This window comes from Ciconia boyciana, chromosome 2 (assembly GCF_034638445.1).
Source record: "Ciconia boyciana chromosome 2, ASM3463844v1, whole genome shotgun sequence".
Classification (NCBI taxonomy): Eukaryota; Metazoa; Chordata; class Aves; order Ciconiiformes; family Ciconiidae; genus Ciconia; species Ciconia boyciana.
In genome coordinates this window covers 147193699-147214478 of record NC_132935.1, presented here as the reverse complement: position 1 = coordinate 147214478, position 20780 = coordinate 147193699, and the positions used below count along the sequence as shown (strand labels likewise).

The 20780-nt window shown below is 36.9% G+C and overlaps 1 protein-coding gene across 1 annotated transcript in view; it reads right to left on the bottom strand.

The window, feature by feature from the left end:
• Positions 1–20780, bottom strand: part of MALRD1 (MAM and LDL receptor class A domain containing 1) — a 291485-nt gene that overhangs the window by 66423 nt on the left and 204282 nt on the right. The window contains exons 31-32 of the mRNA XM_072851516.1: positions 12785–12942; positions 5060–5261 (exon numbers count right to left, since the gene is read on the bottom strand). Of these exons, the coding sequence (XP_072707617.1) occupies positions 5060–5261; positions 12785–12942 (360 nt within the window). The remainder of the gene's footprint in view (positions 1–5059; positions 5262–12784; positions 12943–20780) is intronic.

Sequence of the window (20780 nt, the reverse complement as noted above, 5' to 3'; positions counted from 1 at the left end):
AAGGAAAGGTGGAGTAGAAGATTATTTTCTTCAAATTGTTAATTATTTTACTAAGCAATGTTAGTACTGAACCAGTGATAAACACTGAAAGCATGACCAATGATGGAAAAGCATATACTAGTTTCTCAAACACTCTAGAGCCTAGGGCTCTGAATGATGTTTGCACTCCTGTTTATATCCAAGAAGCAGCCCAAATATTCACCTTAAAGTGTCAACACTATTATTTTTGAATAAACGAAAACATAAAGTGATTACTTAAAGCAGTACTATTTAGAAGCATACGTTCACAAAGAGCTGTTGCTAAAGAGGGGCTAGCAGGTAACTTCACTGTGTGAAAGGGCTGGAGCAGCAGTCAGTGCTGACTTTGTACTGAGATTTACCTTCTTCCAGCAGAAGGTCTCCATAAGCACAAATATTTTGCTTGGGTGATCTCTAGAAGAGATCACAAAATATATTTACTATTTATTTGTTTCTTGAGAATACTTTCCCAATACATAAAAGCGCTATGTAACTAATACCTCACTATTTAACTATTTAACCTCACAAAGACTTTGTTCATCCAGTTTATTCCTCCAGTAATGAGACAATGAAGAAACATAGTACTCTGATGTTTTATTCTGAAGCAGAATAAAGTTTGGGTGTTAGGCATCTTTGGGTTAATGCTGGGATTTAAATTAAGTAGAAGCAGAAATTTTAAGAATTTCTGTGATGACTCCTATTTCAGCTGAACTAGAAAATACTATGAGACAGGTATTAGTGAATACAAAATCTAATTAAATACTTTGGTGTTATTGGTCTATCTGAAACTAGAAATTGAAAGGTTTTTTAACTTTTATTTTTAAAAAATAAGATATTAAATAAAAATAAAGTCATTTAAAAATCAAAGTATTACTTAAAAGTTTAAAGAAGATGGTTAGAACTGAGTAACAACTAAATTCTTTTGTCCCTAAGATGCACTAAATTCCTGTAATATAAGATCTTCACACACCTTTTTCAGCATAAAATAAATGACCTTGAAAAGTGGTAAGAGTGTTAGCAGTTGTTTTGGAACTAAGCTATATGCTGTGCCACTGACAGCTGACACTGCAGCTCTCTCCATGCATGGGCATCAGCTAGAAGTTACTTCTGCAGTAGGGCCAGGGAGCAGCTTGACCACACTTTGTTTAAATGTTCAGAAATGTTCTTGGATCTGTAGAAACTCTCATGGCTAATGAGGGCTGACTACTTAAAAACAAATAAAAACCTCAGCTGAATTAGAGCTGCTGGTAATGCTTTATTGCTTGGAGCTCCCAACCAGCTAAATTATGATTGCTTCTATTTAGAACATGTTGCCTCAGGAAACCCAAAGTAATTAAAGTCAAGCTGAAAAATAATAATACAGAAAAAGGAAAAAGATCTGCAGCAGCAAAGCTATCTTCTGAAAGGGAGAACATTACACAAAACCTGTACTGCAGGTAATACACTTTTCTTTGAGCTAAGTCTTTGAATAAACATGATAAGCAAAAATCAAAGCAGGACTGGCAGTGCAGTAGGTAAACTTTCCCACCGTTTTTGTTAAAGAAAAATGCTCTTGCTCAAATATCTATAGCGCAGTGATTTTATACTATTTGCAGGTAATAGCTTCAAATTTTACCATCTGAATTTTTAAGTGGTTACTAAGAAACAATTATTAGTAAAAAAATAGTACCTCCTCCTAAGTAGCTGCTCTTTGTCAGGAACAATATTAAAAAGTCGGAGATAGGTTCTTATCTCCTAAACTGCTGTGATTTATTTTATTATACAGATTTTGTGTAGTTCTCTTGGCTCTTCACAAGCACAGATTTGGCCTACCTGGCCAGCAAGAATTATTAGGATAGGAGTCTTCCCAGGACAGTACAAAACCATGAAAAACCAGAAAGTCGGTGCACACTTAAGAAACAGCATCTAGATATCATTTTTTTGTCTGGAGAGGAGATTATATATCAAGTCACAAACTCATTAGGAGATGACCTTCCATTAGACAATTTTTTTTTTGAGAACTACACACCTGGGACAACAGTAAGAGTGACTATAAAACTGGGGAGGGGGATGGATGATAGAAGAAACTGGCAGAAATTGTCAGGGTGCACATACAACTGTGGAGTTGTTGGTGGAAGCAAAAACTGTGTGGGGAATATAAAAATAGGATGCTTGAAACTGAATGCTTGATTAAGTGAGGAACAAGAACTAGATTAGTAGAATTTGGAACTGTGGAAGCATCAGGATTTAGGAGGATAGATCTAGGATGGCACATTTAATGCAAGCTAAAGGTTATGAATGGAGGTATAAAGAAAAAAAAGTGGTAAAGATAGAATGCTCTGTACATTAATTCCAAGTAATGGATTTAAATGAGTGGAAGATGATCTACAGCAGAGCCTGGGAGAGGGATGCAATGTGACAGGAATTAAAAAACATGAAAAAGACCTCCTGCAACCAAGGTTTGCCAACTGATGTTTTTCCAAAAACAACTAAATGAAAAATGATTTTCCAATAGTCACCAAAGGTTTGTGTATATTCAGAAAGAACTGGTTAATTCATAGAAGAAAAATCAGCTGAGAGCTATCAGAAAGCATGACTTTCAGAGCTTCAGAAAGGCTCTGAAGCAGATTAGCACAGGTTGGGAAAGATTGAGGGAGGGCGGAATTTATTATGTTCTTCTTTCATTCTAATACATTTCCTTGTGTATCCATTATTGGCCATACCAGAAGACTTGCCTAGGCTGCTTTTAGGATAATATAATTTATGCCACCCTTGCAAAAGCATAAAGAATAGACTTATAAAGAACAATGTTTTGTAAAGAATTCATGTACAGATCCTTCCTATACCTCTAGAAATCACCATAAAAATACATAAAAATTGTCTAGAGCGTACAAGTGAATACAAAGACAAGTATCCTACATTTAAGTTAAACATATCAACTGTCCAAGGAAAAGTCTGTTTCTTTTTCAGGTGAGACAGTAATGATATAATGCAGAATAGAGCAAGATAAACTACTATTTCTGTTGTGTAAGTATTTCAGCTTGTAAGAACTAATTCCAGGATGATTGCCAGCTTACCATATAAAGGAATATAAATTGACCCCTGAAGATGTCTGCTTCTTCTGCAGCTGGGCAAACAGCCTAAATGACAAACTAGGACTGTCTGATTTATTTTTAGGTGGTTGCATGTAGGTAAGGTATGAGTTTTTGACTTATCCAACAAAACGTAAGTAACCAATACAACTCTAAGAATTTTTCTTAAGGTTTTCCTTATGGTATACCATATTTGTAAGACAGACAGAGTGTGTTACAAGTTAGATACTTTGAAGTATTCTACAACTGGAAAATCTCTGGAGAAAAAGAAGGTGATTAGAAAACATTGTTCCATAAAAATTACCTTATTTCTAAGATTATGATTATTTCAGGATTCCTTAACATAGGCTTTCCATGGAAGATTTTTTCCTTTCTCTGAATTCATGCTTGTTCATAATAAATTACCAAAGTATAAGTTGAAAAGTAGAAAATTGATTTATATACATTGTTGGAATATAGACCTAGGTCTTAGAGTTAATTACTGATACTTAAAACATATAATTTGAAAATTTCCCTTTCTATTATGGTATATTATGCATGAAACTGCCTAAGTAATTCTTCAGGTATGGTTAACAAAGGTGATTAACATAATAAGGGTAGAACAAGCACTTGTTTACATACATGGTATGCAGCTCATTGAAGAACATTCCAAAATAGTATTTGTCTGAGCCTATTCATGGTATTATTCAGAGAAAATAAATAAAACTTTTGTTCAGCTTGAGATTGAGCAAATACCACCTGCATGAACATATATTTCATTTTAAGCCTTAATCAGCATGTGGTTAATTCTCCAAGGAGCTGCTTACTCATCACAATAAAAAAAAAGCAGTTTCTTGAACAGCATCACAACTAATTCATACACAGGCTATCCTATCTGAACAGTAAGAGCCATATAAATAGAAAGAAATGTTATTCAAGAACATTTTTATAATATCCATATTGGCATTTATTTAACTATAATGATTCCTAGTTGGTCCTTATGAATGCAGATCTACACAAAGTTTTCTGTTTCTTTGGTTTTCTTCCCCTCTTGACTCTTTAAAATATGAAAAGGCCAATATTCCTGTCAGAATCTGTATTTGCACACATACATAATTTTTTCTTCTGATACTGTATAATATGCTATATTTTTTTTCCAGAGTAAACCAGTGCCTTTCTCACAGAATAAATGTGGCATTATAAGGCATTAGAATTTAACTCTTTTTTGTTTTTTACACAGTTCAAGTCACTTAGCTTGTGTAGCAGAAGTGAGGTTGTAAATTCTCAAAGAGCCTGGCAGCTACGTACTTTTGCTATACTGCTGAGATATTTTATGAAGAGAGCAAAGATAAAAGAACTAACCATTTTCTTTTTTAAATAATTGTGAATCACTTTGATACTCATAAAACTCTTCCGTCCCAAACTAAGGCCTTCTCTGACTGTTTTCATACAGGAGAAAACCAATGCAGTTGAGTGATGGTAGATCCCTCTCAAGCATGGTTCATAAAAACACTAACAGGCTCTCAATGACAGCAATATTCTGAGTTTCTATAATTACTCATACGTTCAACTGCCAGTTATAACACAAAACTGTCTTCCACAATCCATGGGCAAATATCTTTATTCAGATACTACACTCAGCCAACAAACAGATAGGAATCCCTCTGATAGGTATAATGGCTCCTTTCCTTTAGGGAAAAGCGTGCTAGTTAAAAATTTGCCATGTGGGTCATATATGATAAATTTGATCTTTCTTTCCTTTCTACATTTTTCTTTCCCTTGAAAAACGTAGACTTCTTTGTATTGTGCTGTGCCCGCTTCTTTTCTAAATTTTTTGGAATGAAATAAAAGCATAGCAGTATTGCAATAATTTCAAAAGAAAAAATTCCAGATTTTGTAACTGTGATATACCTTGAAATATGAAATGCTACAATTTTCCTCTGCCCCCTGAAAAGAAAACATGTATTGTAAACATTTGTGTAATAGCATACCTCCATCAGTGCATTCTGGGGTGAATGAAATATCATCAAGAGCAAATTCTATGGGTTCATTCCACCCCACTTCAGCTTCAAAGACAACTCTGAAAGGGCTGTTACTGGAGAGGACCACATTTGCATACATCCATTTGTTTTCTTCATTTCTACTAGAAGACCACATAAGAATATCCATTCCATGTTCTTCAGCTGTGTATACCTGTTGACAATGAAACCCAAGAGATGCAACTGAATCAGCATTAAGCAATGGAGGAGCGCAGCTAGCTAGAGTAACATAGCCCAAGCCCAGTAGTGCAGCTACCTGCTTGGGTAGTACTGGCCCTCTTAGACATGGTTCAAACGTTCACCTTATTGGTGATGACCAAATGTTATTGAATACTTTTCCTAGTGCTAGTTCAGCTGCAAATAAAAAGCTACTATGAAAATAAAACAATATAGAAAGAACTGCTAATACAATCACTAAGTGGAAAACCATAGATAGTTTCAGCCTGACATATAGAAGCTAATGAGTAAAGACCTAACCCCAGATTCATCTAAACATTGAAGAAAAGACTGAGAAGGATCTTGAGCTATCCTTTCATCTCTAAAAGGTGACCTGCTTATAGTTGATAGACTGGGTGAAGATTTTAGAGATATAAATAAAAGACTTATTATCTAGGGATTTAAGTCTGTCTTCCGGTACAAGCAATTTATAATACGATGTTTCAGGCAGTCACGGTAAATTAGCTCAAACATATTTAGCAAAATCACAAATAAAAAAATAAATAAAATTGTCAAATAGTGAAAGCAATAAGAATGACAGTGAATGAATTCACAATTAACCAACAACTGATGAATTAATGCCAAGCACAAGAAAGTCTGGAGATTACGCAGGTAGTTGCTCTTCCCGCTCAGGTGTCCAAAATCCTTATACAATCTAAAACAGGATGGAAATAATGAAAAAGAACTTGAGTAATGAAAGTAGGCATATTCTAGCCATTCCAGATGATAACTAGTTCTTTAAGGGACTGAATATTTTAATCGTTATCCTCTCCTCATCACTTTCAACACCATCCTTCTCTTAAGAGTTTGGACTAATTTTCCAGTGACCCATGGGTTCATGTTCTCACTTGAATGCCCCAGTTTAATGATGAAACACAAAAGCTGAAACCCAAGAAAGTTGTAAACTTAAACCCATACTAATGATCTTTATAACTACATACCTTTTCCTCTCCCAGCCAACCTGGTGGGTCAACTAAGCTAAAACCCCAAATGGCACTGTGAACGACATACTTTATAGAAGATGGTGTGTTGATTAAAATATCTCTGATGCCTGAATGCTCTTGCAAGTTATTTCATTTTTGGAGGAGAGGACCATAAAGAAGACTGACATACAATAATCCAAATCAGGACCTAATTTAGTCAAGCCTGATGTTCGGTTACAGGACTATGTAACAGCACTGTCCAGTGTCATTGTCTTCTTAAAAGCATGCATCTTGCAGGGCTAAAAGGACAGGTGTTGAGAAGAAATAGCTGATTCAACCCATAAAAAAATGAAAAACTGTGTGTAATCACATTATCAGGCTCTAAGACCTTAATAAGGTGAAACCCTTAATTAGAATAACTCTACATGTGAGGTCAGGACTATGTCACAACACATGTATGTGTCACTGGAACCATTCAGTATTTTACCAATCATGAAATATAACAATCTCAGTGCTCTAGAATTTTACAGCACATAATAGTGTTAGTGTGGTTTTAGCCATTATGTATTTAGCTGTTATGTATCATGCAGTGGTATTTTCTACTTTCTGAAGGTTAATATTGAGGTAATGTCGCTTTCAATATATCTCACTGAAAAGTCTCACAGCTGCACAAATAACTGTTGGAAAAGGGGGGAGAATCAAAAACATTTGAAGACAATACTAGAGTCTCTTTTAACAGGACAGCTAAAGACTGGCCCATTGTTTAAAATCAGATGGTTTCTTTCCATTCCTTTTTGTCAGGTTGGTAGAATAAGTTTTTCATAGTAAAAATTTCAAAACATGCTGCCTACTTGAGCAGTTCTGTCTATGTACAAAGAAACTGCATCATGTCCATACTGAGCCTGGTCTTGGAGTGTGGAGTCATTCTGTGTACGTACAGATCAACCGTGCAGCTCAAGCTCAGTAAAAACAATAAATCCATCGTGAAACCTGCTGTATGTATACTGGCCAATGGGTCTGGGATGGCAGCAAGTCAAACTGGGTCTAAAATGCAACATTTTGATGACATCAGGTTCTGTTCTTATAGATGTAAGGTAATTTTATATGCCTTGTCTTTCTTTTCTTTGAGATTTAACTCATTTGCCGTAGAGCAAGGGCATGCAAATATGTAACTATTATGGATTAGTTAATATGTTGTGTTAATTTATGCAGCTGTGGCCTTAATTAGGTTTGACTAAAGTTTAAACCTGGTGTATGGTTTCTCACAACGAACGCATAGGTAACCTGTGGAAACTGATAGCATTTAGTGTAAATCTCTAAACTGGTACATAGGAAATCTCAGGTGAGCTCCCAGCACTGCTCCATTTCTCATGTACACTCCTGGGGAAATCCTTCAATCCCACTTTCTGCCAAAGTACTCCTGAATACTTTTATTTCACTTCTCCAAGTCTTTATCTATCCATAACGAAGTCAGGAAAGGGTCTGTGTTCTTATGCATCTTCAAAAAATTTTAGCTGAAATTTCTAAAAGAATAATACATAATTTAAAAAATATGCTAAATTAAATGAGATTACAATTGAGTTCAGAAAAATAGGAGTTATTTATATTAAATAAATAACATTAATAATAAATAGGAATTATTATAGAAAATTATTCTCTCAGAGATTGTGCCCACAGAAAGTGAAGAAACAATTATCAGACGTGATATTGTGTTCTTTGCTGAGGTTACCATGCAACTGGGAGTTTGAAGCATCTTCTGGGTCAGGAAATACGTTTAGAGTATACAAGATTTTTGCTGGCCTGTGTAAACATATACGACGCATGAAAGGTGGAGCAAATTCTCATGGATATGAGCTCTCTAGAGCCCTGGAGAGCTACAGCTGCGTGGTGCTTAGTGCCTCCAGAGACAGCATCCTATGAACTGTGTACAAGCTAGCCTGGTAGTGGAAACAATTCAACAATTCAACAACAATTCAAGAGGAAAAAGCTAGCAAGATGAATCCTGCTATATGGCATGTCATGAAAAAAACCCTGTAGCAAAGTCCCATTGAACAACTCTGTACCTATCAGTTTGGGGAGATTGTGCTCCAGCTAATACCGATCTAGTTGTGGGCTAAATCCCATCATTTCATTTTAAAGGTAATAAGCATGTATTGTACTAACTAGTCACTATATCTGTCTATTCCTCATTCTGTGTTGACACTGTTTCTAGATCGCACTCACAATCAAAATTACAAAGAATGGGAACCAAGAGAAATAGAGCTATCACTTCATTCACCGCAGAGTGAAAAGCTCAGGAGTGAAGATACCCAATACACACTTCACAGCAATTTTATGAAGAATTTAGCGTGATAATCTGCATGAGACGAATGCATGAGTGAAGCATTTATACTTGCTTCTTGGTCTTTCTCTAACGTGCCTTTGCCAGCTGGTTCATTTGTAGTCCATATGTGAACAGCATTCTTTAACAAATCCCATTTCCCTGCCTTAGAATCATGACTCTGTTCTAATTTTCCACAACATGTCCTGTGTGTTAGAAACTCCTGAATTCTTTTTTCAACTTCTATTTCATTTTGGGGATGGGGAAAGTGCATGTACTTTTGAAGGTCATGAAATATAAACTGCTATTTTCTACTTAGTCATCAGCAGTTACAACTCATGTGGTTACCCTGTACCCTCATGCTGACTTTTCAAGATAAAGTATTATCTTCCTGATCTTGCCTGACTTTAGCAGTTGGCATGCTTGAAGGTACTATGTTCCATCTGGAAGGTTAATTAACTGACTAATAACCAAGAAGCCAATGCAGATCTGAAGGGTGCATAATAAGAGATGTGTTCTCCCATCATTCCCAACATATAGTCTTTAATCACCAGCCAAGGGAGCAGGAAAATCTTGTGAAAGACAACCTGTATTTTCACTTCACTAGGCACGAGACACTTGTGTCAGCTGAGGAAACTTCCTACTGACTCCAGGGAATAATGATACTGTGTTTTCTGCTCTACATCCTTAAGATCATGCCGTTGAACTCCTCATGTTCCTTGGCAGTCATCACCGCACATTTTCCTTGAGCTGAAGGTACACCAGGGGCAGACCAAAATTTTTTCTCTAAAGCCCACAAATCAGATTAACAAAATTGTATCACGATTCACTGTCACAACAGAGAAGCACTTTAAAAAGTTTTCCAAAATTTACTATACCTCAGGTCTGTTAGTATCAACAAATACCAAGGCAGAAAACTGATATATTAGAATTATACTATCACATCAGGAATTAATAATGGTTTTAATTCTCAGTTGTATGACAGACCCCTGAAGTAAATGGACAGAGAGAGAATGCTGAAGCTTAATGAAAGCTGAATATTTTTTCTCTCTCTGACAGATGACCAATAGGATCCCCATTGGAATGAAACAGATGTGAAAATCACTTCCATTTCTTGCTGAAACTTCTCTCCTCCTTCATTAAATGCAACTAAATAGTCATAAAAATGTAAAGATCAATGCATTTTTTAAATTTACATTTGCAGCATAATGCAGTAAAAATTGTTTATATTAAGAGCTATACTTGTTCAGAGCATATTAATTGATATATTAGACCATTCATGTATTTAGCGCTGAATAACTCACCTCTCAAAGGCTGTTACTGTATACTCCTGAGGAAAGCTAGTGGTTTTGTACTTAATCATTATGAAGCAACATTTTCTCCTGTTGGCTAATAGTTGACTGATGTCCTGAAGCATCAGTATTCAGATCTCTTTTAAACAGCATCCATTCTATGTTAATGCAAGAGTGGCTGTAAACATTGTGTCCTTTTTAAAGATAATAATAGCCTATGCTTTTAGTTTCCTATGAACAAATTACAGAGTTTATGACAATAGAATTCTGCAATTGAAATGTGCATTGTGAATACAGAAGAGAAGCACTTTCAATTCCTTTTTCTTTATTCTCAGTGAATAGTTCCTTTCCTGGGTAAAAATAAGATTATTCCCATAACTTCACATTATTTTGTGTAGTTCTAGTACATCTACTTCCTATAGCAAGACATCCTTCATTTTTATCTTTCTTTTTTACAGACTCCCTGTATGTCGTTTTAATCACATATATCACTATGTTCTATCTCTGCAGTCCTTTTTTTTTTAATTCAGACTTGACCAGATAGCTGTATTTGAGATAATACCTATAACATCAGCTTTTGTACTGATGTTATTATATTCTAACACATTATTCAGACTTCCTATTACAGTTTGACTTTTTTCACCTCCAGTGCAACCTGAACAAAAATCTTCACTGAGCTGTTGCTTTTGAAGTTTTGGGCTGTTGGTTTTGTAGTTTTTCTTTTTTGTTCTTTTAGGCTTTTTTTTCACTTAAATGGTTACAGTTCATTTATATTCTTGATTTAATAACAGCAGCAGTTGAAGCTGAAATAGATTATTAGTTTGATAGAAAAAAGCAAAACATCCATAAAGGTAAATTGAGTCCGTGATGGGATGATAATTCCTTGCTGAGTACTTCAGCCTGTTATGAATATTGTATATATTTCTGCATAAAGAGTACATGTTGCAAAGCCATAAAAAAGGAATCTTATTTGTATATGGGAGTAAGACATTTCTTTATGGACTTCTTTATGCAATTGAAGGTAATGAGAGTTAATTAAACTCGTCTGTTTGAAGTGCAAAAAAACCCCCAAACTTAAAAAGCAGGCTCTGTTTGGCTGTCTGCCTACTAACTCACACATAGGCCACACACATCTACTTATTCTCTAATTCTGTGTTCTGTGATGCTTGAAAAACTTCAGAAGCTCCTTCAAAAACTCTTGTTTGCACTCTTTCATGCTGTAATGTCCAGGATACTTGAATTTAAACAAATAGATAATCTCACAGTATTTCAGTTACCAACAGATCCAAAAAAGCAATTGTTTGATTTTTACTTCAATTTAATCTGGAACTGCGCTTGACCTTTACTTACTTTTTTGTTTTCTTAATCTGAATGTGCAAAGTTTGTGTATGTGGAAGGATAAATAATGTAAACTGGAAAGAATAGACTTGAAGGCATGGCGGAGTATTTTAAAAGCTATATCGAGATAATCAAATTACAAGATTGCAATATGAACACTTCTCTAAAAATTAATCTTAAATAACTGAAGTATCTTTGGCAAGAATACATTTTGAGCATTTTTATTCACTGAATAGAAAGAAGTGTTAAAATAACATAATTTGAAACTCATTTAAAATCAGTTTGAAAAGCAGAAGTATCCGCTGCTTATAGTAACTTCACGTAATACAGCTTTTTTTCTTTGTTAATTAAGTTTATAGCAATACTCAGAGTATCCATGAACTAGATGCTAGAGATAAAATTGAGATGCAAACTCCATCCTGAAAAAAACCTGCTTTAAAAAAGATAGACAAAAGGTGGAATGAAAGCCAAAATTATTCTTTGGCTGGATATAAGGAGAAGCCTTTTCATGCTGGACAGTCAAGCAGTGGTAGAGGTTGCCCAGAGAGGTTGAGTAGTCTCCATTTATGGAAGTTTTCAAGACTGGACAAATTCCTGAGCCACCTAGTGTCGTCTTGTAGCTGACCCTTCTTGGAGCAGGAGGTTGGACTAGGGACCTCCTGAGGACCTTCCAGCCTGAATTGCACTATAATGCCATGGAATTGGGCTATGATTGTCCATTACAGTGGAGAACCAGACCAAAGACAAACAGAACAAGTACAAAAACAGTGGTCCAAACTTCCTGACTTAATTCCAGGTCCAAGACCACAAAAATATTCTTGCTCACTTTTAACATAGACTAATTTAGTTCAGGAGTTTGATAGTGTATGCAAATTTTTATATTCTCTCACACATAGTAAAACTGACATAACTCGTATTTTCAAAATTTAACAAAGTGCCACAGATAGGAGTCTTGCTCAGACGTCTAAAAAAGGCACTATGTAACATATTTATTCAGTGAGCCATATTAAATGACTTGTTTGCCAACAATTCACATCACTGCTTGCACTTTTACTAGGGTACTTAACAACTAAAAGTGTGCCCACTAAGGATGCTTGTGGAACAGCAAGAAGACATTTTCATGGAAGCTTGAGCTATAATTGTTAATATGGTTGAATGCTTTATTTCCAGTTATTTTAATCAAACAACCTCCATACATGATGACGTTAATAAGTTTAAAACTTTCCTTTTAAATCACGTCTCGCTTTTGTCCTAAACATTGGAAACTGCCTCTATTTTATGTTAAAGAGTGAATTGTGCAGAGAAGAAGAGTGCTGATGTTTGGTAGGTTTAAGTACGGTAGTCGAACATGCAATGTTAATTCTTACATATGTAGCAAAAGGACTTCAAGTGGAATTAAAACTAAAACAGAGTTGTCGCTTGATCTTGTTGGCAAAAATTTTGTATATAGGTGTAACTGCAGTGAAATTGTGATGAAGTGCTGCTAATATAAGCTCTGAGATTTTGCTCATTCTAAATACAGAAATGCAAATACTACTAAAGCAAATATTGCTGTGTCATGATGTAGTAGAAGTGTTTTTTCTCTTACCTTTAAGACTCCTGTTTGCCTAGAAGGAAACATCCAGAGCCAGAACCGAACCCTACAGACCCCGAAGCTAGCTGGGAAGAGTTTGGTGGTAATTATCCTCGCTCTGTTTCCTTCCTTCTGGGCAGATGAGTTTACATACAAAAAATGCTGTCCTTTACCTTAAAGAAAAGAAAAAAACATTTATAGTTTTTCAATATTACTTTATGCTTCAGAGCATAAGCATTTTTACACACACAGATACTGATATCTTTTACCACATACATGTATACTCTAGCTTGGTTGTACAGAGGTCTTCCATGTTAATACTTTGTGTATTTCTGATTTTTACATACAATATTAATATAACCTTCCTCAGAGCTCACTCTGCCTTTTTTATGCTTGTGTAAATACTTGATTCATATTTGAATAACAAATTTAAAACATGTTGCAAACACAAACACTCACTCACAGATTCTAAGGATCAGTTTGAAGGTTGACATTGCAGGAGTCAGGAGCATCTGTTATGCAGCATGGCAGTAGGGAACACATCGAAGCCCTGAGGCTTGTTAATGCACCAAGACATCCACATTTCCTATCATTCAGCTGCTGCTGAAGAACCACAAGGTAGCATAAAAGAGAATTCATTGTTCAGCAGAAAAAGATGCCACCCTCTTAAACCTCAAAAGGGGCCTATCACCTAAAATGAACACACCACCAAAAGCAAGTGGTTGAATAGGCAAATCATGTTGCTGGCTTGTTTTTTTATTAACTAGCAGTAGCTCCTTCTTTCCCACCCCTTTAATTCCATCTGCTATAGCTAAAGCAAGATTTGGTCCTGCATGGAGAGAAGAGTATGACAAAACCTTCTGTGGTTCTGTGAAGAGAAGAGATTTTTCACAAAGAGGAGGGCATCTGTTGGGGCTGTCCTGAGCAGCAATACACAGAAGACCTTAGCAGAAAACTTCCTCCTAAATCCAAAAGAAGCAACGACTGAAGATCAACTTTTTGTCTTTGTGTTCTAGTGCTTTCTTCAGTTTTCATTGGGAATAGGATTCTGACATCTTTCCAGATTTGGTCTCCCTGTAACTTCACTGACAGTGTGCTATGGTAGCAGGTAAAGCACAGTGCGTTCTTTCTAATCTAATATAGAAGTGATGCTTTAGCTGCAGCCAGAATAGCTGTAGAATGGTTAACTATCTTAAAGGGGCTTCTTCTGGGGAAAAAAAAACAAAAACCAAAACCAAACCAAACCAAACAAAATAAAATCTCATTCTTCTACCTCAAGACCATAATCAGGCTCAAAACCAAAACTTTAGCTTAACTTTGCTGTCCTTTACAAGCAGAAGGCTTCAGAGTGACTGAGACTTTCATCAAGTTAGACTGGGGTTGGGAGGGGCTAGGAAGGTGTGTCAAGATGCATGTAGCATATTTTATCTAATGTAAATTCATTCCTGTCTGAATCCCCTTCACTTTTGTAACTGTTGCTTGGGTTTTTTTACTCCTAGTAGGCTGAGGGTGATAAGACCTGCTTAAGAAGGATGCAGCTGGCTAGACACATGCTGCTATTTCGTGAGGGGCAAGTAGAGAGTAGCTGCATTAGTGTTATAGTAACAGTCAGACTAGTGTTACAGCTTTTAATTCGTAATGCTAAAAAGGAACGTCAACCCCTGGGGGTAGTCCTCATCTGTTTTGCGAAAGCCTTTAACACCTTGAGCCTCTCTCACATCGTTTCAGCTCTTAAACAGAAGGGCGTGGACATTCATATTATTGCCCTGATTACCAATTTGTATCACAACATCAGTACTCATATTGACCTGAAGAGTGAACAGTTGGATACCATTGGGATTCAGATTGGTGTAAAACAGGGCAATTCAATGTCTGCAGTTTTATTTAACTTACTGGTGGACCCCCTACTGTGCAAGTTGGAGGAGGAAAGAAGTGGGTTCCAACACAGTTCAAAAAATATAACAACTATGGCTTTCGCAGATGACTTGGCACTGTTGAGTGGATCATGGGAAGGAATGCAGAAAAATATTGAAGTTTTGGATGTCCTTTGCAAACTAACTGGCCTCAAGACGCAAGGGGAGAAGTTCCCCAGTTTCTACATCGAGCTGACGAAAGACTCATATACGATCAATGACTGCCCTTCATGGAAAATTAAGGGCACCCCTCTCAGTATGATTGAACCTGGTAGCTCTGAGAAGTACCTGGGCTTATGTGTCGACCCATGGACTGGAATATCAAAACCGGAACTACTGGAGAAAGTAAAGCGATGGTTACAACGAATTGGGAAGGCTGCATTAAAGCCATTTCAGAAAGCTGACATCTTGAAAGGATATACTATTCCGCGATTGATCTACTTGGCAGACCAGGCCGATGTGAAAACGATCTACCTAGAAACCCTTGACTTGGCAATTTGTGCAGCTGTCAAGGAATGGTTACATCTCCCAGCAAGTACTTGTGATGCCATCCTGTATTCCATCACTCAGGATGGAGGTTTAGGTATTACCAGACTTTCAGGTTTGATTCCCAGTGTACAGGTTCGAAGACTACACAGAATTGTGCAGTGTTCAGATGAGAGAATAAGAGCAGTTGTTCAGCAGGCAGGTATTGAGAAAAAATTTGAAAGATTGTGGATTGCAGCAGGAGGACGTAAGGATAAAATACCATTTATTTGTGACTCTAAAGCAGTTACGATGGTATCAGAGGAATAAGGTGGTGAGGAACCAGCCTCGGAATGGGAGATGCCCACTTGAAAAGTCATCTTTCCAAGACCCTGTAACTGGTGAAGATAGGAATTTGTGAATTGGACCAAGTTGGTATTCCAGGGCCGTGGAATTTCTAACTTTGAGAAGGGTAAAATCAGTAACAACTGGCTAGAATTTTATAGCGGCATTCCCCACAGAAAGCTCATCACGGTGTTACAGCTAAGAGCTAATGTTTACCCCATGAGAGAATTTTTAGCAAGGGGCAGAAAATAAACTTAAATTAAATTGTGCTGACATTGTCAGGCAGAGAATGAGACCTGTTTGCATATTATTGGATATTGTCCAGCGGTACAGGATGCTAGGATTAAGAGACATAACTAACTATGTGAATTCTTGCCAGATGAGGCCAAAAAAAAGAAATGGGTAGTGTTTCAGGAGCTGCTGCTGAAAGATGAACAAAATGAATTATACAAGCCAGACCTAATATTCATTAAAGAAGATCAGGCCCTAGTAGCAGACGTCATAGTTTGGTATTAGAGTAAATTAACATCTTTGGCAGATGCAGCAACAGAGGAAGATGAGAAATATCAACATCTAAAAGACCAAATTCAAGAACTGATGAATACCAATATTAAATTTATAGGATTTCCTTTAGGAGCAAGTGGAAAATTGTATCAAGGCAATTACAAATTATTAGCAGAATTAGGACTCTACAGTTCCTGACAGGAAAAGATTCCTCGTCATTTATCAAATTGGGCGCTATTTTCTTCAGTGGACTTTGTACATATATTTGCTAGTCAAGCACGGAATATTTTAGGATCTTAGCAAATTAATGAATTGTAATTGTATTACTTAATGAATTGTTAATAAACTGATTCTTTCTATCTATCTATCTAAGGTGGGAGCTGGACCCCCAGGAGTGCCAAGGGCTACAAAAGCTTGTGTCACAGTATGGATAGTATGTAGGGATGATAACGGGCTTGGAATCATGATGCGTCATCTATCCTACCAAAAGACATTAATTACCGGTCTTTACCTAGGTGGATGGGCCACCTTTACTTAACCCGGGAAAGGAACTTGTATAATCTTATATATGTTCGATAAATAACCATCAATGGATGAAATGCATAAGTCATCTTCACCCATGCCATGTGGCAACAGTCACTGCAAGTGGCTGCTGAAGCTCTGAGCTCAGAGAGAGCAGGTTTGGGCAGCCTGGTAAGGCTTTTTCATGTAGTTTTACTGACCAGACAGCTTTGTATTTTTTATCTGAGCTAAGGGGCATATAGGGCACTATGATCAAGTTATTCCCTTCAGACAGTTCTCCTATGGTGATATATGCTCGAGTCATGGCCATACAGTCTCTGCTCCAAAATGCAGAAGGACAGCCCTCCTGGTAAGCATCCTTGCATTACTCCTGTGGAAGGGGCATTTCAGCTCATGAGAGGCATGAGTGTTCCATCTGTATTGCAGAGTTAATGTAGAATTGTGGCTTGGTGTGCTTGTGTGCGGTCCTCTGCAGAGGGCACACATACCACACCTTTGGGTCATCTGGGAAGCTGAACTCAAGGACACTATGAAATACAAATATAAACTAGAAAGGCTGTGTATGTGCAAACATACCTTCAGTCCCTGTCTGTAAACTGGGCCAACCAGTATCTTCTAAATTGTGGTATCTCTCCACTATACCACACCTCCCACTCTTGCAGAAATCAACAAGTAGGAGCTTCTGCATATGAACTCCAAACATTATTATCCCAGATCACCCAGCTCTTCTTTAACAATATTCAGAAAGTCAGCCTACCAGTCCTATCTGTCCTTTACTTACATAAATGCATGAAATGATGGAACGCGTGGATAAGGTACTCATAAAAGAATTAGTAAGGCTGCTCACTAAGCTTTATTTCAGCAAGAACTTTTTAAGTAAGCTCTCTCAAAACTCTATTTTCAAACTTTTAGAATACCTCAGTGTGCTGGTTTTGGCTGGAGTAGAGTTACTTTTCTTCATAGTAGCTAGTGTGGGGCTGTGTTTTGGATTTGTGCCGAAAACAGTGTTGATAACACAGGGATGTTTTCGTTTCTGCTGAGCAGTGCTTACACAGAGTCAAGGCCTTTTCTGCTCCTCACCCCACCCCACCAGTGATTAGGCTGGGGCTGCACGAGAAGTTGGGAGGGGACACGGCTGGGACAGCTGACCCCAACTGACCAAAGGGCTATTCCACACCGTATGGCGTCATGCTCAGTATAGAAAGCTGGGGGAAGGAGAAGGAAGGGGGAGACATTCTGAGTGATGGCGATTGTCTTCCCAAGTAACCGTCATGCATGATGGAGCTCTGCTTTCCTGGAGATGGCTGAACACCTGCCTGCCCATGGGAAGGAGTGAATGAATTCCTTGGTTTGCTTTGCTTATGTGCATGGCTTTTGCTTTACCTATTAAACTGTCTTTATCTCAACCTACGAGTTTCCTCACTTTTAGTCTTCCGATTCTCTCCCACCAGAGCAGAGTGAGCAAGCGGCTGTGTGGTGCTTAGTTGCCGGCTGGGGTTAAACCACAAGAAGTTATTCAGACAAGAGAAACTGGTGGGGTTTTTTTCTGTTTTTTCTATTGACACTGTTGAAGGTCAGGTTTAGTCTTCTCAGGAGAAAAAAGTTCAGAATTTTTAATCTAAGGAATGTATCCTAACTTTTCTTTTAAGGGACACAGGACATATAAAACATGATCAGAATCATAATAGTAGTCCAGCCAGCCCCATGTGACCTCTTCTAAGCTTCTCTGTAAACAGCTGATTAACAAGTGATATATCTGAAAAGATTGCTTCCCTGCCAATTAGGACAATTTTTTGCTTTGTTTTATTAAGAAATATTAATGAACGTTTTATAAAGAAGACAGCTATTCCCATGGAAGGAGATTTTGAATTAGGTTGTGGATGAACTTGTGTAAATTGTGCATCTGCACTATACTATCTTCTCTTTCTTATGGCAATAAATTCTCAAATCCTTCATAGCCACTTGGTGCCTTCATAGCCATTCTGTATACCCATGCTTCATATATGAGCTCATGTATTCTGCAGCTGAACCTAGGAGTGTAGTTTCATACGCTTTGCAATTTAAAGTTTCTCAGATCTCATTCTGCATTAAAGTAAAATAATTTGAGAATTCAGATTTGTGAAGAATAAAGTACACGATCTATACATCCTTGTGGGATGTAACTTTTAAGAAGGTATGATTGTAAAGAGAGCAGCAATTGTGAAGGTCTTGAGGCAGATGCACAGCAGAAATGTTCAATGAACTAATTGCTACTCTGGAAAGGAAAGAAATATTTGTAAAACAAACTAGATAGTGATGCACCCAACTTAATTTCTAAAATTTAGCTTTTCTCTGTATTGACAAATTATTAAAGTAGTATAAGCATCATATGCTAAGGCACACTTGCTAAATTTTCTGGCAGACTGATGAAAGCCCCCCAGCTGGCAGCCTCATTGTAAGACCTAGAAGGCAAATTATTTCCTTCTCCTATGACTTTTCCATCACTACAAAAAATTTGTGTTATGACAAAAATACGAACTTTGTTTCAGCTGTAAGATCGATATGAGATACAATCTAGCACTTCTTATTAGGAAGGTGGCAAATATGGATTTTAAGAAACCAAAACCAGAAAGCTGCTCATTGCTGTGTTTCTTCAAGAGTCAGATCCACTTGGAGTGGGGTGAAAATATAAAAAATTATTTCCCATCTGAAGTGAGCTGCAGTTATTTCTACCTAAAATTGATTGCAATTTTAGGCCTTTCACTCATAAAGTGAAGCTATGTAATAGGCTTTCAAACTGCTATCCCACATGCCATTCTTACAGACCTGCAAATGATCATTTCTTCAGAGTGAGAATTATTCAGTATGGATCTCAGTCAAGGGAAACCCAGAATTTGGACTATTTGTAAATTGTAATGGCTGTCAAGGAAATGTTCTTAGTATCTCTTGCTGTCTTTGAAGCAATCTTATTTGAGATGATGTTTTCAGGTGAGGTTATCTGGGTATCATGTTATGCCTCAAGCTTTTTCAAGAAATCTGTAAATTTTCTCAGGAGAGAAAAAAATATTTGAAAGATTATAATGACACGGATGTACTAAACTATTTGTAAATAGAATGGTGCCATATAGTTGCATACTGACCAGCAAACTGGAAGACCAAGGTGCCTGGCTCCTTGGCACATGATATAAGATATATGGCAAAATGATATATGATACATAGCAAAAGTTGGACATGTTTGGTTTTGCATTTGGCTGAAGTTTTTGAGGTTGAAATGTTCTGCACTTGATCAGCTACATTCTCTGAATATTTAAATAGCTTATGGATGCAATGGCAAAAGGTTGAAAGTGTCCTGGTTTTGAGTAAGAAAGAACAATTTGAGAAGGGAGTGTATGGAAAGGAATATTTTTAAATTTGAGACCTGCATAAGCTACACACCAGTCAGATTGCAGAATGTTAAACAGGTGAAACATAGTTGCTATTTATCGCTAAATGTCTTTGTTTTCAAATCACAGGGCTCATCTTCTGCCAGAGACTGTATCAATGTAATAAGTTAATTTTGTTAAAGTGATGCAAAATATTTTCAAATGAACATTTCTATCCATCTGAAATCTGTAATGTCAATTTAAGTTGTGCTAGATGAAGTAATATAAGACACATTTAAACCAATAAGAGATTCCTCCACACAAAGTTGTGCCAATCTGCTTTATACAAAGTTAGTATAATATCACAGGCTTCGTTCTATTGCTATAATGGCATGCATGCTCTGTACAATGAATTTACATGTTTAGCAACTAGAGGAAATTAGTTTGGAACAAGAAGGAATTGGATTTGGGTCAGGAATGGGCTGATAGACACTTTTGGACATTACAGGTCGTCAGTATCTAGGCTGTTGGCAATTCTGACAAGTGATTTCTCTATAGCTAATGTGACTATTTCTTGCCCAGTTAATTTACAAGTAAATTACAAATCTGGGTAATTTTGCAAATGCATTTGCTCTAATTTTATTTTCCTTTTGCTTCGCTTTTTATTAACTTTGTTTTTCTTACAATTGCTGGGTAATTTCACAGAAGCAAAGAAGAACCAATTAAATGAGAGAAACTGAAAAAGAACACAAAATCTCCTTGAAGAGCCAAGGGCTACTGGTTGTTTTGTCATCACACTGCATCAAAGGAACAGCAAGAAAGCAAGTCAGACTGCTGATTTGCAAAGAACAGCTTGCCTGGGACAGCTGTAGTTTCTACCTCTACTTGTCTTTTCTGACCCTTTCCAAGAGGAATTAAATT